The sequence below is a fragment of the Ochotona princeps genome, chromosome 9, assembly GCF_030435755.1.
Source record: "Ochotona princeps isolate mOchPri1 chromosome 9, mOchPri1.hap1, whole genome shotgun sequence".
Lineage (NCBI taxonomy): Eukaryota > Metazoa > Chordata > Mammalia > Lagomorpha > Ochotonidae > Ochotona > Ochotona princeps.
The window spans coordinates 31,293,262-31,320,532 of NC_080840.1; the positions used below are offsets into that span (position 1 = coordinate 31,293,262).

Here is a 27,271-nt window from a genome sequence, read left to right on the forward strand (position 1 = left end):
ACCCCTCTGAACTTTGGTTTCCTCATCTGTTAGTGATAAGAACCTGCTATGGTCTGAATGTTTATGTCCTTCGTAACTCATATGCCAAACTTCTGACCCCACCCCCAAATATGGTGATATTAGGAGATGGAGCCTATAGGGGGTAGTCCTCAAGGGAGATATCCCCAAGAATGCGGTTAGTACTCTGGGCATGTAGATTCCCAGGTACTGCACAGGTGCACGGCTTGCTGGAGATGCAAAAGAGAAAAGAGAACGGGAGACAGGCATATGCTTGGAGGTAAATGTGGACAAGAGGTCTGTGTGTCACCTCCAAGGGTTGTTAGATCCCATGGGAACATTAGGTGAAAGTACTTCTCATGCACAAAGAGAAGGGCATTCTTGTTTAGGTTTTCTTTTCCTGTTGGGATACTGCCAGCTGTAAGCAAGAGACAATCCCAAGTATCTTTAAAGATGCATGAGGGCATTTCTCATAGAACAGGATACCCGGAGGCAGAGGATTCTCAGGATTGTTCAGCACTGTGGCTTAATGATATCCTGCAGAGCCTCTGACTCCTTTCTGCTACTTACCGGATGACTCACCTCAGGGTGATGTATTGGCTGCAGTGGTTCCAGACTTTGCATCCTTACCACATTACATGTTATTTGCAGAGAGAGGCAAGGTTTTCTCTGAGTCAGCATCTAAGAAGTCCTTCTCAGAACTCCCCTCCCTCCCTAGATGACTCACCTATGATTCTCAATGGCTAAAACTGAATGCCAAGTCTCTTTCCAAGATCCACCCTGCTAGGATTAGTGTCTTCTCTAGAGTCATGGCAACACTGAGAAATTGTGACTGAATGACCTTAGCGATGTTTTGTACACTGTGCCCGATTCTGGTTGTTCACGACTCTCTCCTAATCCCACTTCCAAAATATGTCTTAAACCTTCTCTGGCCTTTATCCAATGTTTTAGATTCTTGATGCCTTGTATCCTTATCCCAGCCATCTGTTCTGTTTCACTACCAGTTGGCCCTTTCTGCTGTATTTCCTAACTTAGACTCTCCAATCTCGATTCAGGTGCAACCACACCTTTTAAAAAAATATTATTAGTATTTTTAAATTTATTCACTTTTTATTAGAAAGACAGATGACATACAGCAAGAAAGAGACAGAGAAAGCTCTTCTGTCTGCTGGTTCAATCCCCACGTGGCTGCAACAGCCAGAGCTGAGCCAATCCGAAGCCAGGAGCTTCTTCTGGGTCTTCCGTGTGGGCCATCCTCAACTGCTTTCCCAGGCCACAGGCACAGGCAGTGAGCTGGATAAGCAGTGGAGCCGACGAGACACAAAATGGCATCAATATGGGATCCTGGCACGTGCAAGGCAAGGACTTTAACCACTAGGCTACCATGCCTGGCCCAACAACCACACATTTGATGTCTTATTTCTGCCTTACAGTCATGATGAGGCCCAGTCATGCTTCTGAATTATTTCTGTTTTCTGTGCCTGTCATCATCATCTTGGCCCCATATGGTAACATGGGCCACATGTGGCTGTTGATCACCTAAAGTACAGCCAGACCAAACTGCATTATAATTATAAAGTATACATTGAATTCAAAAGGTTTAGAATTATTTTTTAAAAGACATTACAAAGCACTTCATAGGGGTGAGTACAGTAGTTTATCAAGCTACTCTCCCACCTGTGGTACCAGCATCCCATAAGGGTGCCGAATCATGTCCTGGCTGCTCCGTTTCTGATCCAGCTCCCTGCTTATGTCCTGGGAAAACAGCAGAGGTGGGCTTGGACCCCTGCACCTGCACGGGAGACCCAGAAGAAGCTTATGACTCCTGCCTTCAAATCAGCTCAGCTCTGGCCATTGTAGCCATCTGAAAAGTGAATGACTGCATGGAAGATCTTCTCCATCTCTCCATCTCTCTGTAAATCTGCCTTTCTATTAAAAATAAATAAATCTTTTTTTAAAAAGTACTTCATTAATAATATAAAAGTTATTTGTTGGGCCTGGCAGCATGGCCTAGCGGCTAAAGTCCTCGCCTTGAACGCCCCGGGATCCCATATGGGCGCCGGTTCTAATCCTGGCAGCTGCACTTTCCATCCAGCTCCCTGCTTGTGGCCTGGGAAAGCAGTCGAGGACGGCCCAATGCATTGGGACCCTGTACCCATGTGGGAGACCTGGAGGAAGTTCCTGGCTCCTGGCACAGCACCAGCCGTTGAGGTTACTTGGGGAGTGAATCATCAATGTAAGATCTTCCTCTCTATCTCTCCTCTCTGTATATCTGACTTTGTAATAAAAATACATAAAACTTTTAAAAAAAGTTATTTGTTACAATTTTTTAGCTACATTGATTAAAATATTTTAAAATTAGTTCCACCTGTTTCTTTACGTTTTTAAAAGATTTATTAATCCATTTGTTTGAGAGGAAGAGAGAGAGAGATCAATCTTGTGTCTGTTGCCTCCCTTCCCAAATGACTGCAGCAGCTTGGTGTGGGTCTATCTGAAACCAGGAGACCTTGAACTCCATCTAGGTCTCACATGTAAATGGCAGGGTCCAGGTATTTGGGCAGTTACTGTTGCCTTCTCAGATGTGTTAGCAGGTTCCCAGATGTGTTAGCAGGAAAGTGCATTGGAAAAGGAGCAGCTTGCACCTCAACAGGCACTAATGCTTTGCTGGCATCATAAGCAGAGCCCTAACTCGCTGCATCACAAAGTTAGGTCCTCATTCTCATAATTGATATGATCCATAGGCTACTTCAGATCACATACATCTGGGTAGCTCGTGCTATGTCTGTGCACTAGATGGCCAGTTCCTGCAGGGGAGGGGAGGGTGACAGCTCATCCGTTAGTCATCACATCAGCTGCTGTCCCCACTTTAGGGTCCATGAGGGTCAGGACCCAGTTGAAACACTTGACTGGGTTAAGATAATGTGGAAGAAGCCCACAGCGAAGCCAGCAGTGCACCAGACCATGTCATGCTGTCTGACCTCTGACTCGGTCATCTTCTCCATGCTGTCATCAGGTTTGGAAATAACTCTTTGCTGCAGTTACTCCAGGGCAATGAGATGTTGTGGATCCATGCAAATTTTTGAAAGCTAGAAACTACAAAGATTGTGCTATTACCATCTCTTACTAGTTTTCATTCCCTTGCTTAGACATTCCTCAGTGTAGCCATTACTACATTTTAGAGGTAGAGATAGCTCCACTCCCTAAGGACAGTCACCATGATGTTACCTTTAAAATCATTGTTAGCAATAAAGCAGCAAATATAGATTATATTTTGTATTCAATGTCACTGAATTATATCTGACTTTGCATTTCCTTTTCATGAGTGAATGGTGAAATTTTGCTGCTGTTTATTTTATACTTGGCAATGGTTCTGTAGAAAGTCAAGAAAATGATGCTGTTCTAGAAAAGATTGAGGAAAATCTGTTTATGCTATGCAATCAGAAGTTTAAAAATAGCTCTTGAGCAGAAAAAGAGAATTCAGTTGTATAGTTCTGACAGCCTCAACATGCCATTGTTTGGGAAAGTCATCTCTTCTAATTTGGAAATAAATACTATTTATAGTCATAAGTCATTTGCTGAAAGCAACAGTAGCAGTATTCGGTTACTGTCTGCTTGAAGGATCAGAGCAGCCTTTGAAACTGAGTCCTGTCTGACTCTTTGCTTCTCACACAAGCCCCAAGAGCAGAAATCACCCTGGAGTCTGCTGTGTTTATGTACCTTAGTACACGCAGTCTGCCAGGTCTGGAGGAGAGCACGGGTTGCTTTGCTTGGAAGAGCTCTGTCCTAGAGACATGGGGCTGCTGGGAAGGAGGAATTGTGAGCCCCCTCTCATGGAGTAATTCTCCCGAACGGAGAGGTCATTCTCCCTTTATCTCTCATCACTTTTCTTTGTTTCTATTGTGGTGAAATACGAATCATACAGAATCAATTACTTCATCCCCCTTTAGCTATGCAAATCAGTGACTGTAAATTTATTCACAATGCAGCGTAGCCATTGCCACTGTCCACTTCCAGAACTTCCTCATCAACAAAATAGAAACTCTGAAACCACTAATTGCTACCTACCCATTTTACCTCTTTTCTCCAGACTCTGGTAACCGTTCTTTTTTTTTTTTTCTTAAAGATTTATTTATTTTTATTAGAAAGGCAGCTCTGCAGAGAGAAGGAAAGACAGAAAGCTCTTCCATCTGCTGGTTTACTTCTCACATAGCCACAAAGGCCAGAGCCGAGCCAATCCAAAGCCAGGAGCCAGGAGCTTCTTCCAAGTCTCTCCTCAGGTACAGGATCCCAAGGCTTTGGGCCATCCTTGACTGCTTTCCCAGATCACAAGCAGGGAGCTGAATGGGAAGTGCAGCAGCCAGGACACGAACCAGCACCCATATGGGATCTTGATGTGTGCAAGGTGAGGATTTAGCCACTAGGCCATTGCACTGGGTCCAGTAACCTCTGTTCTACTTTCTGTTAGCGTTTGTCCATGCTGGGTTCTGCACATAGAGTCATGCCCTGTTGGTCCTTCTGTGTCTGGCTTCTCCTTTGGGACATAACACTTCAGGATTCATCCACGTTGTGGATCACAACTTCCTTTCTTTGTTAAGCCTGAATAACAATATTCCGTTGTCTGTGTATATCACGTGTGGTTTATCCATTGCTTTGATAATGAACATTTAGTTAGGCTTTGCGTTTTGATTCTGTCCTTCAGTGATACAGTGGCCATTTATGTTTTTGCATCTGCTCCTGAATCGAATGGGAAATGCAGCTGTTAGTGACCCTCAAACCTTATAGGTGCTGGGACCCCCAAAAGGGTGTGGCTTCCTTGCTGTGTTATCCAGTGTTATAGCTGCTGGGCTACTAAACTGAGAGCCTTCCATGGAAGCGGCAAAGAGGGGAGTGGAGCAGAGGCCATTACTTATCTCCTGAAGCAGGTGGATGTGAGAAGCAGAGGAAATGTGTTGGACTGTTAACACCCTTGCCTCAGCAAACCTAGACCTGACACTTCACCCAGGCCATCAGTGTCTCTTGGTAAAGTGGCATGAATAGGGACAGAGGAAGAAGCAAAAGTGTGCTTGTGCCGGCATGGAGCTAAGGGCTTTACATTCATGGTGAAGCCTTCTTTTTTCAGCAGAGCCTACTGGGGCCCCAGGGGCATCCCTATGTCTCATCTGCCATGAGTGGGCTGTAAAAGGTCCGTCAGATCACTTGGTCTGGCTCTACCAAGGCAACTGCAGGTGGGACTCAAAATTCAATATATCTACAGCAGGCTCTTTTTTTAAGTTGACAATTTCATATGGGTTGCCCTTGGCAGCAAAAAAAGTTTTCCAACCCCTGGCTCATGGTCTACCAGTTGTTGCCCACTTGTTCCTGCATTACACTTGGTCCAGCTGGTTTGATTGTAATCATGTTCAGCAGGTGCACTGGGGTTCCTATAACTGGCCATGTCCAATAATAACTTCTGGTTCTGTAGAGAAGAACTGCTGACCCTGGAGGCTGTCCATTCCACAGAGGCATTTATGAATCTTAATTTAGAAACAATTGAAGTGATTACAGCATAATTGTTACAAAAGGGAAAGACAAATGGCCTTATTTCAGGATAATGTAATTATTTCAAGAGCTTCTTTCTCATCAACGGAGGAGGAAACCTGCTTAGAAATGAGGAGTAGAGAGCAGGACAGTGGCTTTGGGAAAGTTGATGGAAAGAGTTGGATCTCCACACTGCAGACCATTATGTGGATTTCCAACACAAAGAGAGAACACCCATGCATAGGCATGCAGGTGTACACGGCCTGGGTTGGGATGGTGGGAGCTGGGCGGCAAGGAGCAGAAGGGATCACAATCATGCCATACTGTGGCCACCCCATCATGCCAACAGATCTCACACACAGCCTGGCTGCCAGGGAGTAGGCCCCTGTTCTCCCCTCCAGGTCAGTCCTCATGCTCTCTGTGGTTTTGTGATTGTGTTGCCTGAGACCATAAGGGGTGTGAGGTAGGAGTGTGAATTTCAGTGTGCACCCTTGTATTTGAGTCCTCACACAACCACTGGAGAGTCGTGTGACTTCAGACAACTCATGTGACCTCTCTGTTTGGGTTTATGCACCTGTAAAACGAACATGGTGGTAGGACCCACTTCAGAGCCTCATTTGAAATGATGAGGGTGAGGCAAGCACTGGCTTTTAGAGAGTTCTCTCTAGGATTATGGTCAGCAAGCAAAAAATACCCACCTTCTGTGCATGGTGGCCCAGATGGGAGACAAGTGGAGAGAGAATTCTGTTGTCTTGGAACCTGGACCTTGTATTCACCAAAGACCTTATGTTCAGACTTCAGCCACTGCCTCTACTTAACTTGCACATCTTGATTGACAAGCAGGTGCCCATCACACCCCTTAAACTGGGGTCTCCCAACCTCCAGTGCTTTACTGGAAATCACTGCTCTTTGTGAATCTTGTCAACTGACTTGTCATTAGGATAATTAGAGAACACTGAAGAGTCCCTCATGTTGTAAAGGCATCAAGTGACTGGACATAAAAAAAAATCAAGAGGGAATCATGATTTTTGGGAGCCTGTTTTCTTTCACTTCTATGTAAAACTATGTAGATAGACACACACACACAGTGGCTAGGGCCCCCTCCCCTAGGACTCTGGAATTAAACTCAAACTTTTGGAATGTTTTCTGAAATGAACACATCTCCTTTTGTCAGGGGCTGGGGGGTATAAATTTAGATCAGAGCCTTTTCTGTGGGCATGGTACATCGCAAACACTGCCCATTCCACAGAAAGAGGGGATTGTGGATGGAGGCCTGATCAGAAAGCAACTGCAGAGATGGCTGTGTCTCACCGTAGCATCTCATTCTGTCAGCAAGGGCCACCTTCCCCACAACCCCCCAGCTTTTGGAAACCCTCCTTTTGGGATTTATTTAGCCAGAACGGGGCTCATGGCATCCCCATACCAATTCCCTGGCCAGGGAAATGTGAGCACCATTGTGGCCTTTGGGCTCTCAGAATTTCCCCCATGTCACTGTCGGGGAGGACAAGAAGGCATCAGACCTCTGCAGGTGTGATCCAGGACATGGACTGCTGGGGGACATATCCAGCTTGTATGCCATCTCAGGCTTTTAAGTGGAGAGAGGTGCTGGGCTGGAGTCCTTGTGGGAGAGAGCCTGAGGACCCTGAATACCAAGGACTGTGGGAGCTGAGAAGCGAGAAGGGCGCACTCGAGACAGAGTGAGTGATAGCTCGGGGACTGGATCTCCATCTGTCTTTGATTCTCTTCACCAACAAACAGCTCTCCTTGGAAGCCACCCGGCTGCTGCCTGCAATCCAAGGCCACGTGCTCACTACATCCTAGTGTTTTTCCAGCTTCTCTCTGGGGTCAACTGAGGACACCTCTTTCTGTTGCGTCTGTGATTTCCTATCCCACACCTTGACGAGTCAAGGGTTGGGAGGGACCTTTGTTCATCGCATCTGCACTCCCCACAAAAGGAGTTAGGAGCAGGTTTCACCAAAAAAAAGTGACCATGGGTTGCTTTAGTCCCAGCTGTACCGTATGCTTGTTCCTGAGGATGTGTTTGTGATTTGGTGTTGATATGATCTGTTCTAATAAATCTGCAAAGAGGTTGGTTTGTCATATACCAGTTTCTCTGGTGTCTGTGACTACTGAAAAGAGATTTAGGGTTTGTAATGTCACTCACAGCTCAGTGTGACTTGAGGGAGTCTGAGGCAAAGTAAGGCCTCTCAATGCACCCTGGAGCTGCTGTCCCATCTCCCTGTGACCTTAAAGCCACTTTTGTGTTACAGGCACATCAACCTGGTCTGCCTCCTCACCACTCTCCCTCATCTTTCCCCCCGTGGTGTTCCTTTCCTATAACATCCAAGCTCACAACAAGCTTTCAGGAGATGCTTGTGAAACAACTCAGTGGGAAATGGCATCTCCATAAGTACAGGCCTTCCTCCTGGCTTCTCCCAAGACCTGTGTTTTGTGGCTCACATTCACCATGACTGTAATGTTCCTTCAAACTTTTCTGTCCCAATATTTGATCTGTTGGAGATATATCTTGAAATATACCCTTTGGTACAAATGTAAAATCCTTGTAATTTGATGAGAAATGCTTTTAAAATTTTATGTATTTCAGAGGGAGAGACAAAACTCCCAAATGCTTATAATGCCTGGAGCTGTCACTGGCAACCAGATGTGCAATCTGGGTCTCTTCTGTTAGTGGCCAGAACCCAGCTACCTGAGCAGTCATCTTTGCCTCCTTAGGTGCCCGTTATTAGGAAGCTGCAGCCCAGAATCCCACCTGTACACTCTTATGTGGTGTGCAGGCAGACCAGATTGCCAGGCTAAATGCCCACTTCTGAAAATGAGTTGATTAAACTGTATACCTATCACTTTTTTGGAAGTACAGATAAACAGAGAAAGATTTTTCCATCTGCTGGTTCACTCCCCAAGTGGCCACAACAGCTGGAGCTGAAGCAATCCAAAACCAGAAGCCAGGAGTTTCTTCTGGATTTCCACATGGGTGCAGAGGCCATCCTCTGCTGCTTTTCCAGACCACATGCAGGGAGCTGGATCAGAAGTGAAGCAGCCAAGACAAGAACCAATGCCCATGTAGAATGCCGACAATTGCAGATGGAAGATTATTAGCCTGTTGAGCAACTGTACTGCCCCCACCTATTATTACTAACACAAACTTTTGGAAATTTCATTTTTTGCTTTACGATAAAAACAATACAGCTCAGTTTGGGTCATTGATGTATGTTATTTCTAGTATTTCACTGTGCTTCTATATTTGACTATTAGTTTGTGACTACAATCAAATTCAATCTGAGTGTAATCTTGGAATGGGAAGCATTACTCCTAAGGAAACAAGCAGTTGAGTCAGAGATTTGGAAGAATGCTATGCATCCTCAGATATGTTGTTGCATGTCATAATTCATTGATAAAGCACTGGCAAGCTTATTTTCATCATTATTCAAATCGAATCCTCACGTAAAGCATCCTTCTTTTATAGCTTTCTGCTTGTTCCAATGGATCTCAGATTTCCGCTTTTATTGCTATCATTTTTGTTCCAATGCCATCTATAATGTCTAAATTTGGCTCTAAAAGTAAGCAAACGTTTAGCTCCATCATGAACAGGAAAGATTTAGGTTGTCAGTGCTATTTGTAATATGATTGTTTGTGCTTCTGAGTATACTTAGTGAGCCTGTGTCATAAAGTTAAGGTGTTTGCTAGTTGGATGTGATAAAAGGGTCATTGTGAAATCCTCTCTGTACCTCAGCAGTGCCATGCCAAGGCTGGCACCCTAATGACTACATAAACTCCTATACCCTTTGGGATGGCAAGACTCAAGAGGGAGGGAAAAAACCAGAAAAACAGAAATCACATTTTCATATAAAAGGCAGAATACCAATTTCTTTACATGAAATTAGAACATCTTGTACTTTACAATGTGGGTATTTTTATGTTGGTGACTTTGGGAGCGGTGAGAGCAGTAAACAAATTGGATGTAAATAATTCACTTAGTCATATTTTTACTGAGCAATTGTTATTCACTAAGCTTTGTTGTAGGCACTGGAGTTCAATAAACTAAACAAAATCTCTGGAGTCTCCTTTCTAGTAGAGGATGGTAGTAAATAAGAATAAGATTGGGCCCGGCGGCGTGGCCTAGCGGCTAAAGTCCTCGCCTTGAAAGCCCCGGGATCCCATATGGGCGCCGGTTCTAATCCCGGCAGCTCCACTTCCCGTCCAGCTCTCTGCTTGTGGCCTGGGAAAGCAGTTAAGGACGGCCCAATGCATTGGGACACTGCACTCTCGTGGGAGACCCGGAAGAGGTTCCTGGTTCCTGGCATCGGATCGGCGCACATCGGCCCGTTGAGGCTCACTTGGGGAGTGAATCATTGGATGGAAGATCTTCCTGTCTGTCTCTCCTCCTCTCTGTATATCCGGCTTTCCAATAATAATAAAATCTTAAAAAAAAAAAAAAGAATAAGATTATAATATATTAGAAGTTAAGGCAACTGATAGAGGTCAAGAAGGAGGGGCTGGTGTTGTAGCATATCAGGTTAAGCCATCATCTGTCAAGGTGGCATCCCATATGGGCACTGGTTCAAGTCCCAGCTGCTCTACTTCCTACCCATTTCCCTACTAAAGCACCTGGGAAAGCAGCAGAGGATGACTCAAGAGCTTGGTCCCCTGCATCCACTTTGGAAACTGAGATGAGGCTCCTTACACTACTCATTCATTCATTCATTCTCTCTCATTCTTTCAAATATTTTTTCAAGTAATGTTAACAAGGAGGATTGGTGTAGTAACACTTACTAGTGGGCTGAAGGAGGGACCCAGAAGAGGTGAAGAGTGAACCAAGAGAATCTGGGGGTTGGGTGGGGGGAAGGTTTGAGCCATGAGGATGTGGGGAGAGGCATTCAAGCTAGAAGCATTTAGGAAGATAGTACCCAGGCCATCAGGATATAGAGGGAAGAAGGTTCATGAGGCAGGGGGAGTGGTCTGTGTGATGCCATAAGGAAGGAGCATGCTGTGTGTGTTGGTGGATGAAGGTCAGGGAAGCTAACATGGAAGCAGAACACTTGAAATAGAAGGAGACATAGAGATGTGAGAAAGATGTAGAAAGGGATTGGAGCTTGTGTTGCATTATCTCACCTGACTTCACAAGTCCCACATTTCAAGTTGAACATAGCACCTGAACTTCAGTTGAGCTGTTCCAGGGCAAAGGCAGGGGCTGTGGCTGGGCCAGACCAGAGCCTTCCAGCCCAGGCAGAACAGAGTTCTAATCCATATCCCTTGAGGCCTCTAGTTTCCCCACCTGTTATAAATGACAATGGTAACCATTCTTCCACAAGTTTTGTGAGGCTTGCTTGAAAATAAATACACAAAGATATGCTCTTCCATCACTATGGTTGATGGGTTTTCTGTTGACACAATAAAAATATTTCCTTGGATGCCTGAGACATGAACATATCAGTGAGGGACATTCAGAGGGGCTGTGAGGATCCTTCAAATGCAGGAGGAGCTGAAGCCGGCCTGCATTTAGTTCAAATGGGAAGGCCAAGGCTGCAATACACATACCGCAAGAGCTTGAAAAGGCCTGTTTCTTACATCTCTGGTCCTTCCAGGAAAGGCAGGAAATGCCTCTCCAGCTGTCTGACGGTGGATGGAGACAAGAAGGAAAAAAACTGGTGCTTAGAGGATGTGTCTGATGTGTGGACATTGGGCATTCCTGGTTTGAATCTTCCACTGGTGCCAAGGATGGAATGCCCTTTCTTGCAACCTGGCCAGATGTGGGCCATAAGAGGCAAGAGGAAAGGTGAGGCTGTGAAACTGTCAGCAGTGACCCATCAGAACACAGTCAGACCCAGTTACCCAAGGCCTGACACAGGAATAGCATGAGACGAAGAGTCAAGACGTGACTTGGAAGGAAGGAGGAGCTTCAGCCTGTGCCCAGAGCAGAACAGGATGTGATCCTGATGTAAGTGGGTCCTCAGGCCCCTGAGATGTGACATCAGGGCCTGCTTTTCAACTTGAACATAAGGCATCTGAAGGACGAGAGGCTAGAAGGAGCAGTGTGGGGTGCTAGGGTTAGAGCAAAAAACACAAGTTGCTCAGTTACACTAATGCAGAAGAAGAGCCAGGTTTCTAAGATAAACATGTCCATCAGTATTTGGGACATATTTATCCTAAAATATTATTTGTCATACAGCTGGAATGCAGGTGTAACTGGTCTTCCTCTATTTGACCTGGTAACACTAATGAGCATGTAAGAACCCTATAAACCTGGGAAGCTGGCTAAGAAGCAGCAGACAATAGCAGAACACTATTCAGTAGGCAAGATAGAACAGCCTTCTCCTGCCGTCTCTGAGTGCGCTGGTGGGCGCCAGCTTTCTCCCAAGGGTGCTGTTGAGTATGTCTCTTTACATAGGGCCAAGTGCAGGAGGAGCAGGGCTGTCTCTCATAAGCATTCTTGTTGTCTGGCAGACTTAGCCAAAGACTTCATGGCTTCAAAATTGGCATGTTTTATGTCTCTTGTCAGCTTATAGGGTGGCTGCTGTCCTGGTAACTCCTGGACATGATGAATGGATGGATTGCTTGGATTCCATTTTCTCCCCCTCTTCCTAGTATCCTCCCTCTCTTCCATCTGTCATTTCTTCCTTCTTTCTCCCTAACATCCATCACCCATCCCCTTTTCCCTCTCTCCCATCCTCCTTCCTCTTGCTCCTCCTCCCTGTCCATAACAGATGTCTGGACACCTGATTTCTAATCTGTTACAGTTGTTTCCCTCCTTTTCAATTCACAGTTGGTTTGCTTCCATGCTGCTTTGGGTCAGTGTAAAGCAACATCACAAGGCAGGCAATCTAATCGATACGGGCTCTGCTTAGAAAACACCATGGCAGACACGGAGTTCAATATCCTCAGAGTAGGGAGAGAATGGATTGCTTATTTGTTGATCTGGTAAGAGAAGAAATGTGATGTGGTCCTATCCAGACAATATTCTATCAAGGACCTGGAGTTCCCCACTGCACAGCCTGGGTTCTTGCTTACTCTGTTTTCTGATTTTGTTGCCAAGTTTTCATTAGTAAGGGGAACTGAGATCCACACGGCTTTTTTGCAGTGAGCACCTGCTAAGTGCCCAACATGGACTTGATGGATGTCATCATCATTCTTTCACTTCATCTTCTCAATAGCAGAGTCATGTCCAGGAGGGGAGAGTGGTATGCTTTTATCCCCAAAGAGGCAAATCCTCAGTTTTGGGGTGACATAATGGGGTCACAGAAGAACATGTTTGCCAGTGACATCTGATTCTTCTAAAGCAAGCACTAACCACAGACAAGACACTAGGACCAGTGATCCAAAGTGAAACAAGACAGAATGCACCCATAATTGAGTTTAGGTCTGACCAGAGGCACTGAGCTTAAGCAAATTGTATGAATAATTCATTCCTATTGTAGTAAGTGCTAGGAAGGAAGAGGACAAGGTGGGGCTGGAGCACTTCAGGAGAGATAGGGTCAGAGAAGAGGTGTTGCTATGGAGATCTGAAAGATGAGTCTGTCTGCATTAGCTCAGGCAAGATGTTTAGAAAATACCAAGAGGTTGGTGAGATAGGAGGGCATTTTGGGTTCATGTGTGTGGAAGAGATCTGATGGAGCAGGAGCCAGGGGAGGCAGACCCACCAGAGTTAGGAACCTGCTTCTTCCAGGGCACTGCTGACAACAGAGGAACCATGAAGCACAATTGGAGAAAATGAGTTCCCCGCACTCTTCTCCTGTAAGTCCTCTGAACAGCCATCTGAGAGAGGAATTACTGTGCCTATCTAACACTAGATACCAGCAGATGTCAAAGGACATGCTCCAAGTCACACAACACCATGCCATTGGAAGGACTTCAGGATGGTTCTTCTGTCACCAGGCCCAGTGTTCTTTCTAAACAGCAGGTGCACAAGAAGTTCAAAGAAGTTACTTCCCAGACCCTGGTCAGCCAGTTAATAGATTTCTCACATGTATGTTCAACTCATGGACAAATTCTCATGTTGCCTGTTGATCCAAATAGGCAGTAATTACTTGGTACCTATCAATAGAAGAAATGATTCTGTTCAACCAAACACCCAAAGTGCCCCCCAACCAGAGCTTTGGGGTGGAGTGGGGGTGGTTCTGGCCACACCGCCTTGCAACCTCATCAGCATCATGAATTTGTCATGGCAGATGGCTTCTCTAAGCCCCTCCTCCTTGGAGTAAAATCAAGATATATTCTTCATACCAGTTCTAACAAAAAGATAAAGAACAAATATGAATGAAAATGCTCTGAATTGTGGACCAAAATCCCAGTTTCCTCTCAATGTCCTATCTCATGTAGGATATTAATTGAAAAGAGTCCCTTCTAAGCCAGGAAACAGTAGACATTAAACATGTCTGCTGAGTAGACAAAAACAATTTGGAGCTATTCTTAAACTATATGGAGGGGCTTGGAGCAATTTATCCACTGCCTTTGGTCCCTGGAGAATAGCTAAAAACAGAAGCTGGCATACTCCTTTCCCTCCTGCTGCTTAGTGAGGTGGCAAGGCCTGCATGGCCACCATCCATCTATTTCCTTCAAAAGGATTCACTGGTTGGATCAGAAGCCAAAGCTGTATTTCCATGTGTTAAGTGAGAGAGTATTTAGTACCTTTGGTTAAGCACACATTTACTGCAGTCAGAACTCCTTGCACGTCACCTGTGTAGTGTCTTAGCTGATGGCAGCCTGAAAAACCATTGGCCACCCCGGGCTCTGTTCTCTTCCTGCTTCTGCAGCAGCCCTGTCCAGCAGCTGGCTCATGTGGTGGCCAATACAGACAGCTCTGCTGCGGTAGGCAGTCTGTTGGCCAGGTGGCACAATGCCAAGGACCATGTGTGTTTCATTGGAAGCCCTTGCTGCAGGCCCTCACCCCCATTGTTTCTTTGTTGGAGACTGATTTGCAGTGTCTTCAGGCCTGAAAGGGACAAGTGACCATGTGGAGTGGTCCCCATCCGCTTCCTAGAGGGCACTGCAAGCATGTCATGTAAGTCTAACTCCAATGGTGGTCTTACCACTGCCACTATCTAGGTAAAAGTGGGAGTCAGCCATTCTCTAGACTACAGTTAGCTTGGGAAAGAGATGTCACCAAAAGTCCAGAGTTGAATCCCAACAACAGACGGTATAGGGTGCTGTTTAGGTTAGGAGATCTCTTCAGGCCTAAACAAAATTCATTCAGATGAAGCAAGTGCATGCTTGGGAGAACAGAATGGCGGTGCCCTGAATAGCAGGAGCTAGACCAAATTATATGGTATCCCTGTAACTGGGGCAGGATGGATGGAGTGACGTGCAGTGCCAGTGCCATGAAATTCTAGTCCCAGCAGATTTGAACAGCTTCACGAGAGGTGTAGTTAGGGTATATAGGCTCTAGAGGAAAGTAAATACCCAGCTTCTATGTCCATTGTCTGATTTGACCAGCCACTCTTTCCTTCCCATCCAACTTCCTGCTAATGCACCTGGGAAACAGCCTTTGATGTTCCTACTACCCATGTGGGAGACCTGGATGGATTTTCTGGCTCCTGTATTCAGCCTGGCCCAGACCTGGCTAATGCAGCCTTCTGGGAAATGAACCAGAGATGCAAGATTCCTCTCTACCATCCTCTTTCTCCTTCTCCACCCCTCTGCCTCCCTCAGCTTCTCTACTTACTACTCTACACCTCTCTGCATCCTCATCTGACTTTCATATAAATAAATCTTTTTTTAAAAAAAAGTCGTACAATTCTGCCTAAGGAATCCAGAAATTCTGATAGAGGAATACAAGAAAAGAGAAACCAATCTAGACATCTCTCAAGGGAGTTTACTTACCTAAACCTCAGGTAATGGAAAACCAAGCAGTTCTATGCCCCGTGTTATTGACCATTGTTACTCACTCAGCACTTGGCACAAGGGCAGCACTGCACATCCTCTGCTGGATCGATGAATGAATGAAAATTTCACAATTCAGAAGGATGAGAAATATCCCTGTGAAGCATGGCTACAGTATATTTTAAGTGAGATTGGGAATTAACACCCAATACTGACCTAGTGTGATCCCATTCATGATTCAAATAAGCAGATTTTATAAACATGTGTTTACATGTCTATGGTGATGGAGACAGTAATACCTATTAAGGGAGATTGTTTTCTTAAAAACATTTTTCCTAGATCTGTAAGTAGTAGTTTTCTAGGAAGTGCTATTATATCATTATGAGGATGTTTAATCTCTCATTTTAAAAACATGTTTATTTTCATATACTTGAAATTCAGAACACCAGCAGACAGAGAAAGAGATCTTCTGCCCTCCAGTCCACCACCCAAATGCCTACAGTATGATCACCATGGGCCAGGACGAAGCCAGAAGCCTGGAATTACATCTGGATCTCCTGCAGAGCTTCCTGGGGCTCATGTACTTGGACCATCATTGGTTGCCCCCCAGTATGTGTTGGCAGGGAGCTAGATCAGACAAGAAGGATCTGGCACAACCATATGTAACACAGGCATTACAAGTAGCAACTTAACATGCTTTTCCCCAACTCTCACCACAGGTTTCTCATTTTTACCATTACTTTGTTGTTTAGACTTTTTAAAAATAATGATATATAACTTGGATGATCAGCAAAGCCAATAATGCTGCCATACTTGGGGTAGGCACAGAGAGTTGTTGACAGGTGAAGTTCTGTTCAGACCCTCATCAGCATGTTGGGGACTATCATTGTAATGATAGAGTAAGCCACTGCCTACAATGCTGGCATTCTATATTGGCACCCATTCATGGCCTGATTGTTCCACTTCCAATCCAGGACCCACAAATGTTCCTAGGAAAGCAGTGGAAGATGGACCAAAGTCCTCGGGCCCCTGGACTCATATCAGAGATCTGAATGAAGCTCCTGGGGCAGTCTGGCCCAGCCCTGGTCATTACAGCCATCTGTGAATTAACGGATGGAAACATCTTCTCTGCCTCTCTCTTTAACTCTGCCTTTCAAATAAATTTTTTTTAAAAATTGCTTTAAAAAAAGAAATGAATGTTTTGTTGGCACTGATGTAGTTATAACTCATAGTTATGGAAAATAAAACTTGGAAAAGTACCCAAGGCCAGACCTTCTGCAATCTGAAATGCTTGCTTTATGCAGCAAGAGCTCAGATATTTTGGAGACTATAATGCCTGCTCTCGCTGAGAAAATGAGATAATTTCCTGGGTTTTATCTGAAACCCTGGGGAAAGCAAAAGGAAGAAGGGATTTCTTTGCAGTGACTTCCTCCCTATTAGATTTTTCTGAATTAGATTAGCTTTGTTCCGAAACCCAGTCACCACTCCACAGTGGGAGTAAATGCCAGGGGTGACTCTTGCAGTGGAAGATGTGGGACCACCTGCTCATCCTAACCAGGAAGGAGGCCACAGGACTGGCAGCACCTTGGGCCTCACCCTTCAGACCATCTCAGCAAAGCCACTTGGTGATGCAAATGAGATCGTAGGTCATTTCCTTATGTCAGCTTCATGGCCTGGAGACCAGAAGGGAGACTTCTTGGGTCAAAAGAAATGCTAAGTTGGTGGAATGGTTGTATAAGTCTTCAACTCTCCCTTGGAATTATTTTAATTTTTTCCCAGGATCACCACTGTGTTTTATTTGCTCATTTTGCTATTATATATGAATAATATGTTTCCAAAAGTTCATGAAAATGGAGTTAAAATACATTGCAAAATTTTACTTGAAAGGCCAAGATTTGGAGGTGTTCATTTATTGGTTCACTCCCCAAATTCTCAGCCTAGCCAGGGCTGGGCTAAGCTAAAGCCAGGAACCTGGAACTCAGTCTGGGTCTCCCATGTGGGTAGTAGAGATTCAAATCCTTAATCCATCACCTATAGGCTCTCAATGTTCATGTCAGCAGGAAGCAGGACTTACACGTGGAGGCAAGTCATGAACCTGAGCATTCTGGCACAGGGTACAAGCAGCCCACTGCCCAAATGTTTGATTTGATACAAAAAAAAATACATACACTCAAGAAATAGTAAAAATTTGCTATGAAAATAAATATGTGTAGGTTTGCAGTAGTTGCCAAGCAACTCTTGGTGAATAGGTTCCATGCCCCACCAAATTAGGCAAACCTTTTGGTCAACCTTTCTGGAGTCACTAGAGGTCCTGTGTTCCTTATCACAGCCAAACTTGACATCAGCCACTAGCATCTGTACATTCCATTTTAGGAGACCTCAGAGCCATTTACATGGAGACTTTTCTCTGAAGTTACCCAGGCTGTCCAGGGTAAGTTATGGACCTCTCCCTGGAAAATCTAATTCTGTGCTCTGAGGAATGGAGCTGGGATTTGCAGAACCTTATGAGGACTCCCAGAAATACAGGGCTTTAGATCTCAGCTTCCGCAGGCACAAAAATGAAACAGGAGGTGCAGCCTGCCAGATGTTGTCTGCTTGCTACCATTGCCTTTCCCTGAGCATGAAAAGTTTAAATGAAAAGTTGACTTCCTATTTTAGATAGCTGGTTGTGTTTCTTCAGTGATTTGGTCTTTTCTTGTATATTTTTTCAATGTCATTTGTGATCTGTCATAACCCCAGATTTGTCATTTTGGTGTGGTGGTTTTTTTTTTTTTTTGGTGGGAGTGGAGTATGGTGGGGATTGGGGACTGGAAATGACCAATCTGAAATAAGTTGGGAAACATCACCCTCCTACAATAAGCCACTGCGTAATAGGATGATGATGTTTAATAGAATAAGTGTGTGTTAGGATGCACAGAGCAGGAGGAGGCCTGAGGGAGAAGCCCAGAGATTGGTTCACATAGAGTCTCAAAGACTGAAGGAAAGAGACTGGATGTGATCTCAAGTGTGTTAGGATGTCTTTGTAGAACTTTAAATGGAAGAGTTGCATAGTATGACTTATGGATTGCTAACTTGGTTTTACTTATTTTTTTAGAGAAACCAGATCTTTCATTTGTCAGTTCACTCTTCCAATTTTTGTCTCAGCTGCAGTTGGACTGAGCTAAAGACAAAGACCAGAAACTCAGTCTGGTTCTCCCACTTGGGTGGTAGGGATGCAAGTACTTGAACCATCACTTACCACCTCCTAGCATCCACATCAAGAATAAGGTAGAACCAAAAGCAGAACTGGTGCTCCAGGTGCTTCAGCCTGGAATACAGGCATCCTAGCTGATGACTTTGCCACCAGATGCTTACTCCCAATAGTTTCTTTGAAAGGGCATTCTGACAGGCTGAGTATAGAAAAGATTGGGCCAGAAGTAGTGGGAGAGAAGATGAGAGAGAAGAGTGAGAGGGTGGGAGAAGAATGTTGGAGAAGACCAGGAGGGAGATGATGGCAGTTTGGATTGGGGTGTGACCATGACAGTGTTGAAACATGAGCGTATTTGAGACAGACGTCAAGAGATGGAATGAATAGCCAATGAAACACAGCCCTCGGGTCTCAGGGTGGGGGCACCTGGTGTCTTTTACCAAGAGGCTGCTTGTTGGGAAGCGATGGGGAACAGAGATCACCAGATTCAGCTAGAAAGTGAAGAGCTGCACTTCCTACTTGTTGCACAGAATTGAGCACGTTCCATGCACAGACATGAGCTGGGTCTGAGAAGGGCCCCACATTGAAGAGGGCTTCATCACAGCCTTTATATGTTCCTAACCCACTGACCTTCCCTTCTGATTCTCCTTGACTGACTCATTCTCTTCTCCCAAAGTCAATGTCAGAGTGACAGAGGGGTCAATCCTTAGCCCGTGTTGACGTGCTCTCAACCAGTCTTTGGCTATAACCCTGTCTGTCCGCTGACTCCCAAATGTATGTGCCTGCCTGGATCTTTCCCTCTTCATTTTAGACTTATCAATCTGGCTCCCTGTGGGACATCTCCAGTTGTGTTACCTCAGGGTGGGTGTCTCAGAATTAACACACATGCAAATGAGTGCTGATAGGTGCAAATAGCTAGACCTCTGCCTCACCCAAATCTTGCTTCTGAAGATGTCAACTCCATCCTTGCAGTACTCAGGGCGCTACCTTGGAGCTAGGCTGCACTGTTCTTTTTCTTCACATCCTACATCCTACTGCCAGCCTTTGTCCCCTCCTCTACAGCTCTCCCCATGGTCCCTGCACCAACATCTCTTGCCTGGATCCTTGCACATTTTCCTAATGTGTTTCCCTCTGCCTTTTCTCACATTAGCTTACTGTCTCCACAGCTTCAAGAACGATCCTGGTAGAATGTAAATCCCACAATGACTTCTTGTGTAAAATCCCAGCAGTGGTTTTGTCTCACTTGCAGTAGAGACCCAAGTTCTGAGATCACCTCCAGATCTATCCACATCATCTAGCCTCCTATGACCATGTCATCTTAGTCACTCTTTTACATTTTCCCATGCTCTACACTCATGCCCAGCATGGCTCCTTGTAGACCTTTCTTACTGGCCATCCTAGCTGACTGGAGGACTTTCTTCATAGCTTTTTCCACATTTTATTCCCCTATTCCTGTAGTCTTTTTTTAGCATCTCTCTCTCTCCATGAGCCTTCCCTGAATTCTTTTTAAGTCTCAGGACCCCCATCCAGCAGCCCTGACATTTCCCAGCCCGCTTGTTCTTTTTGCTGTGGCCAATGTTCACCTAACATTACCCTCACTCACTTGTTTTCCTGCATGTCCCTGGCTTCTGCCTGCTAAGTTCCATAACTATAGAGATACTTGCTTGTTGTTCTCTTTTGAATTCCCAGTGCCTAGAGCACAGTCTTACCCTGGGTAGATGCTTACTAGCTGCCTGTGAAAGGGACGAGTTCCAGCAGGAGGTTTTGTCACCCCTCTTGTCTACATTTTTGTGATTTTTTATTAAACTTGCATTCTGAATGAGCTGTGTTCATGGAGTTTGTATGGCAAATGGTAAAACCAGAGGCCAACCAATAGCAACCCAAGCTCAGGACTTGCCCCTCTAAATCACAGGCTGTGTGACTTGGAAGAAGTCATTTAACCTCTGTGAGTTTTCATCTCTGTGTCTATAAAACTGCCTTGCCTATCACACAGGTTACTGTGCAACTTCAAAAGAATGACATAAGAACTATTGTATTGGTCTGTTTTGTGTTGCTATAACAAAGTGCCTGGGACTGGGTAACTTTATACAGAAAAGAGTTTTATTTAGCTCACAGTTTTGGAGGCTGACAGTCTAATATGGGCTTTGGTGAGGCCCTTGATGAGAACCTTCTTGACTACTCATTTGACAATGGCAGCATCATGATGGGGATGTATGTGAGAGGGAGATAGAGGTCACACAGGCAAGATGGGATGCACAAGACCAGGGAAAGGCCAGGGTCACTCTTCTGTTACAACTTGCAACAACTCAACTAATCACACAAGACAACATGAGTCCATTCTTGAGGGTGGAGCACCTGTGACCTAACTACCTTCCACTACACTCACTCTACTTCTTAAAGATTTCCCTACCCTAACTCCTGCACGCTGCCCACAAAGCTTCTCCCATGTGAACTTGGAGGACAAACTGCAGCCAAACTCTCCAATAGGAATAACCTGTTACTTACCATGGAGCCTGGCCTGATTCAATGCTGAGCGTCACATAGATGGCCCCATCTTTTAATCCTCACATCAAGTCCACAAGATGTGATTCCATTTTTTTTTTTTTTAGCTCAATCTCTAGATGGAAAAGCTGAGGTGCAACACCAAGTTCAGGGAATTACGCAACAGGAAGCGAACAGTAGTATTCAGCTTTGAACCCAAGTCTCTTTGTTCTGTGGCCTGAGCTTTTACATGCCATGTCCCACTGGCACCAAGTGTTTTAATAACTGAACAGAGTCATGAAAAGAATTTGACCTGAGGTGTGACTTTTGTCTCCAGACTGCTGTTTTTCTTGAGTGCTGATGCACTAACATTTTTCTTGACATGGCTCCCTGTTCCCTTCCTTCAACTCAGGCAAACATTCCTGTCTTTTAAGAGAAAAAGATATCGTTAGGCATTTCTCTACCTCCGCAGCCCCCTACTTCCAGACTCCCCCTTCTCACGCCACCCCCCACCCAGGCGTGAACCCCTGTCATAAGTCTCTTGAGATTTTTCTTGTACAGCGTAACCAAATCCAGATGGGCTGTCAAGTTCAGGCATGGTACTTTGCAAAGTGTTTGTAGTTGCCTACTGAAACAGTTTCTGAACTGAATTGCAAACATTTGCTTCCCACATCACTTATTCCAGGCTCTTCTGCCTTGTTTGTGTTTTGGTCTTTCTTTGCTAATGATTTTGTAAATGTGGTTTAATTACTGTTTACTGAAAAAAAATCACTGCACATGGATCACTCTTGGTGGGAGACTTCACCAAAAAACTTGGAAGCAGTTTTTTTGTTTTTTCCCTTCTAGGGCAGAAAACAGCTAATAAATGAGAAGTACTTTTGAAGCACTGGGAAAGAAACTGAAGTTTTGTTTGGAAGACATAGGTCTTTATATATCCAGGGAAACAAAACATTCTTTAAAGGACTAGATCTTAATACCAACATGGCAATTCCCCCACCCCCCAGGCCAGCCACATAGTGATTTGCACATTACAAAGCTCTTATAAGAGTGACTTGAGGACCACTTTAAAGAACCGTGTTATAAAGCCCTATACCCCAACCAAAGGCTCAAAATTACTTGTAAATTCTATTCACTGTTTTGAAACTCTGCAAATGTCTGCATTTTGCATGACCTCATGGTTCTGACCCCTGGCCACAGGCAAATCGCCAACCTAATGACTAAAGCACAGATTTAAAACTGAATACAAAGCGGCCTCTCCAACTCTCCTGTTTTTATTTCCTGGAAAAAAAATAAAGATGGCTCAAGAGGGAAGTGAAAGTTATTGGAATGTTCAATTCATGCATTGTTTTTGCCGTATTTTGTCGTGGTTTAATGTAGCCCTTCTATGAAATGCTCTTGCTGGGTTCCACATCAAGGGTTCTTGCAGCTGCTGGCTGACAGGAGGAGTGTTTGTTCTCTGTACTTCCAGGGATGACTGCTTCCCAGGGTACTTCAAAAAGCTTGTCCAATGTGAAGTTAAAGGCAAAGGTGTTGCAGCTGTGACATTGGCATCCAACATGAGTGCTGGTTCAAGTCCCACTACTTCACTTCTGATCCCAATCCCTGGTAATGTGCCTGGAAAAGCAGTGGAGGACAGTCCTAGGCCCCTTCTACCCATGTTAAAAGACCTGGATGAAGCCCCTTGCTTTGGCCTGGCTTGGGGCTCCCATAGAGTGTTGGGATCATTTGAAGAGTTAACGAGTATGTAAGAGCTTCTGTCTGTCTGTCTCAGCAATGTGAGACCCAAAACAGTACTCCATGGAATTTCTTCTCAGGGCATCAGAGAGAGGATGCATTCCGTTTGTAATTCCTAGGACCCAGTCGTAACTGCAGGTCAGGCTTTAGGGTGTCCAGTGCTGCTCCTCTAGCCAGGCTTTCCTGGCAAACAGCTTTCTTTTCCAAGAAGACTCTTCCATATTTGCATATTGTAGTTACCCTTCTGTCTAAGTCATTTTTACAATCCAAGTCAGTCATTCACTGAACTGTAGGTGGGCCCCAAAGCCGCAAAGCAACCCTTCTGGGGACCTGAAGCTGAAGATGTGGCTGAGGGGAGGCAGCCACATGAACAAACATGTGGACAGCAAAGACAAAATTCAAACTATGCATGCATGCAGAGACCCTTCATGAAAAGGAGCTTATCTTTTTTTAAGATTTATTTATTTTTATTGGAAAGTCAGATATAGAGAGAGCAAGAGAGACAGAGCGGAAGAATCTGCTGGTTCACTCCCCAAGTGGCCATAGTGGCCAGAGCTGAGCTGATCTGATGCCAGGAGTCCAGAGCCTCTTCCAGGTCTCCCACGTGGGTGCAGGATTCCAGGGCTTTGGGCCATCCTTGGCTACTTTCCCAGGATATAAGCAGGGAGCTGGATGGGAATTGGAGCTGCCGGGATTAGAACCAGCACCCATATGGGATCCCAGCACATACAAGGCAAGGACTTTTAACCACTAGACTACCATGCTGGGCTCAAGGAGGGGCTTATCTTGACCACTCTTGAATTCTAAAGCTTCGGAGCTAAGAGCTAGGAAGTTAGCTCACTCAGCACCTGCTTCGTAAAAGTGTCACGTATTATACTCACATTCTGTTTGGCTCAGCTGCCCTTCTTGGTACTCTTTCTGCTCTCACCATACACCCCTCTGGTTCCATAGGGTAGCTTTCCTATCATGTGCTCCACGTCTCTGCCACCACCATCCCTGTACACAACAACTGGGGACCACTGAGGGAGGAGGAACCATATCTTCCTCCTGGAACCCCCAGCACCATAGCAGGCCCAGTAGAAAATTCCCAGTGAATGGGAAGACAGCAGAGTTGCCTTTATTTCTCACCCTATGTTAAACTGAACAGATGAGAAAAGGTTCTCAGCATTTAAACAATGGGAAGGTATTAAAATATACAGGTGCTTCTTATCTTGCAGTGGGGTTATGTCCTGATCAGCACTTACAAGGTGAAACTCTCCTAAGTGAAAAGACAGTGAATGCACCTGACCCACCAGACATCACAGCTCGGCCATGCCGGACACTGTGAAGGGTGATTGTTTGCCATGGTGCCCATGATGCTGAGAAGGGGAGTTACAGCCGCTGCCTCAGCCCAGGGTCAGGACAGATGGTGTTACTGCATGTGATCAGCCTCAGAAAAGACCGCACTTCAAAATCTACCAGGTGCCTGTTGCCTTCACAGCATCTCAAAGTCAGAAAGTTTTTAAATTGGAATACTTGGGTTTGAGTACCAGCTGTGGCTCCTCCTTTCACTTTCCTACTACCAGTTGTAAGGGAGAATAGTATTTGGCTCCTGGGTTCCTGGCCTGGCAGTTGTATATATTTGGCAAATGAACCAGCTAAATGCTATAGGTTTTTCATTCTCTCTCTCTCCCTCTATCTGCCCATCCCTCTCCATCCTTCCCTCTCTCCTCTCTCTCTCTCCCTCTTGTCTCTCCCTCTCTCCATCCCTCTCTTCCTACTTCTCTCCTTCCTTTACTTCCCTCCTTGTCTCTATCTCATTTGCACCGATTAATTTTTTAGAGCCGCTAAGTTGGAGATTTTTGTGAATTAATAGCACATTTCAATAAGCATGCATATGAATGACCTGGCACAATTCCTACCCAGATGCTGGTTGTGGTTATCTGTGGCGAGGGTTTGAAAAGATGTTGGCTTTTCTTCTTGATGTGTCATCGAGTTGTTTTACTGTTTTACTAGGGATGTGCACTCCTGTTATAAGAAAATACCAAGTTATTTGCATTTGAAGAAGGCAGCTTGGCACATTTTGTAAGCCCTAATCCTGAGACATAAACAGCTTCCTGAAGCCTCATCTTTCCATCTAAACATAATGATGGCAGTGATGTACTCTGTGGATTTAAATAACTGAATTGGCTTGGTAGCCTTTAGTGCTGTTAGATGGATTTTTCCATCTTTCTTCCTGTCTATAATATTTAGAAAGTACAAAGAAGCATTTTCCTTGGAAATTGTCTAACAACAAAACATGCCAGATCCTCTCTTTCGATCCATCTTTTCCTTTCCTTCTCCTTCAATTCTCGTTGATAATTCTTGGGTTTGGTGTTAAAACTGTCTATTTTTAAGAAATACTTCTTTACTTACTTGTGTTTGGAACATGCTAAGAGCAAGTGCACATCCATTCACTGATTAACTACTCAAATTCCTACAAGCACCAGGTCTGCGTGAAACTGAAGCCAGGAATTGGAAACTCAATCGAGTCTCCAACATGGGTGGCAAGGACCAACCTACTTGACCCCTAATGTGCTACCTGCAGGGTAGCTGAAACTGAAAGTATAGCCTGGACTTAAATCTTACATCCAGTTTCTATCTTTTAAAATTGATGAGCTTTAACAGTGAATTCATCCTTTCCTTCTTCCTCTGCTCTTATAACCCTCCTTCTCCTCTTCTTGCTCGCATTATCAAAGACACACCAGTTTCTCTGGCCTGTGGTATCTCTGCTTTGAGTCTTCTGCTGGTCTATCTTGCTATCATTTCCTTTGGCTAACTGCTCTGCTACAAAACCTACGCCAATTGTCCTTAGACTAATAGAGCCTTTGTTTGCTTTTCCTTTGTCCTAAAGCAACCATCCCAGGCTCTAGAGTGCACTCCTAAAGACTGCTCTGAGACAGCCCCTTTGTTTTCTTGTCTCCCTGCAGCTGAACTCACACTGCCAGGATGGGCAAACAGAACAGCAAGCTGCGGCCGGAGGTGATGCAGGATCTGCTGGAAAGCACCGACTTCACGGAACACGAGATCCAGGAGTGGTACAAAGGCTTCTTGAGGGACTGCCCCAGCGGACACCTGTCCATGGAAGAATTTAAGAAAATCTACGGGAACTTTTTCCCTTATGGGGACGCTTCGAAGTTTGCAGAGCATGTCTTCCGTACCTTTGATGCCAATGGAGATGGGACAATAGACTTCAGAGAATTCATCATAGCCTTGAGTGTGACATCCAGGGGCAAGCTAGAGCAGAAGCTGAAATGGGCCTTCAGCATGTACGACCTGGATGGGAATGGCTACATCAGCAAGGCTGAGATGTTGGAGATTGTGCAGGTGGGTAGCGCTGGCCCGTGAAGGGCATCACAGTGTGTTGTCACAGGAAAGACTTGAAGGGTACATGGGTTAGAACTTACAACTGCTGGGTGCCCCCCAGAGCATTTTATTTGGCTCACCCAGGATTTGTATGAACTTTCAGAGAGAGAGAGAGGTATGTGTATATTTACCTTGGTTTGGCAACTTTTGAAAATTCAGGAATTTTGACAATACTGGCCCCACATTCTTACCTGTTGCATCTTTAGGTATTTTGGGGGTAATCCCCATGAGAAAGATGGGTACAGGCTTTGAGGATGACTCTGCACCCCAATTGGCCATACTCATTTGGGTTACTCCAGCAATCCAAATTACCTGAAGGCTTTGTGGTTTGGAAGTCCACATCTGGGGAGCTGTTTAGTGCTCAAACTATGATCTGTGTTCAGATCTTCCAGATTTTCAGTTCCTGCCTCTGTGTCCTTAGCTGAGTTAGTTTGTTCACCTGAGCCTCAGTATCGTCCTCCATAAAAAAAAAAAAAGCAGAACTGCCAGGGCCACCCTCCCCCTGGCTTATATCACAGGGTTCTTTTTAAGTCAGGTATCATTCTCCATGCTAAATGTCATCCGTGATACCAGTCATTCTAAAAAAAATCCCATCACTGTGCTACTAGTGTTAATCTGCAACCTTATTAGACTCTGGAATAAAAGCAGAAGTCTGTATTCTCTAAGTTTCATCCCATCAGAATTGCAAACTGTGCAATCAAGAACTCAAACACATTGATGAGGCATACCCTCTGTTTCCATAAACCACTCACCCAAGTTAGTTCCTTAATGCTGAGTCGAAGGGAAAGGCTGTTGTGTTGGCTACATTTTCCTTGTTGTACCCATGCAAACTTTGAGGGTAAAGGAACACTGTGGCAATGACAGCCTGCTGAGCAGTGGGTGGGATCCAGAGACAAACCCAAGCAGACAGACACAGGGCTTGGGAAAGGATGGGGAGGGTTTCAGCTGCAGGCAGGGAGAAGGACTTGGTGGGTGGGCAGTACCAGGGAGGCCTGGCAGCCTCACGCTGTCTTGGCAGGCGAGTGGAGCCCAGGAGGGAAGCATCTGGTAGTAGACGGCAGACCCAAGAGAGAGTGGGTGTTTGGCTCCCTGCAGGGCTCATCTCAGAGGCCAGCACTCATCCTAGAACATCTGGAA

General features: G+C 45.1%; 1 protein-coding gene across 6 annotated transcripts in view; it reads left to right on the forward strand.

Moving 5' to 3' along the window:
- Positions 1-27,271, forward strand: part of NCALD (neurocalcin delta) — a 389,065-nt gene that overhangs the window by 340,203 nt on the left and 21,591 nt on the right. For all 6 annotated transcript variants that reach the window (XM_058668571.1, XM_058668570.1, XM_058668572.1 and 3 more), the window contains one exon: positions 25,699-26,095. In XM_058668571.1, coding sequence (XP_058524554.1) covers positions 25,718-26,095 — 378 coding nt within the window. In that variant the 5' untranslated portion in view covers positions 25,699-25,717. The remainder of the gene's footprint in view (positions 1-25,698; positions 26,096-27,271) is intronic.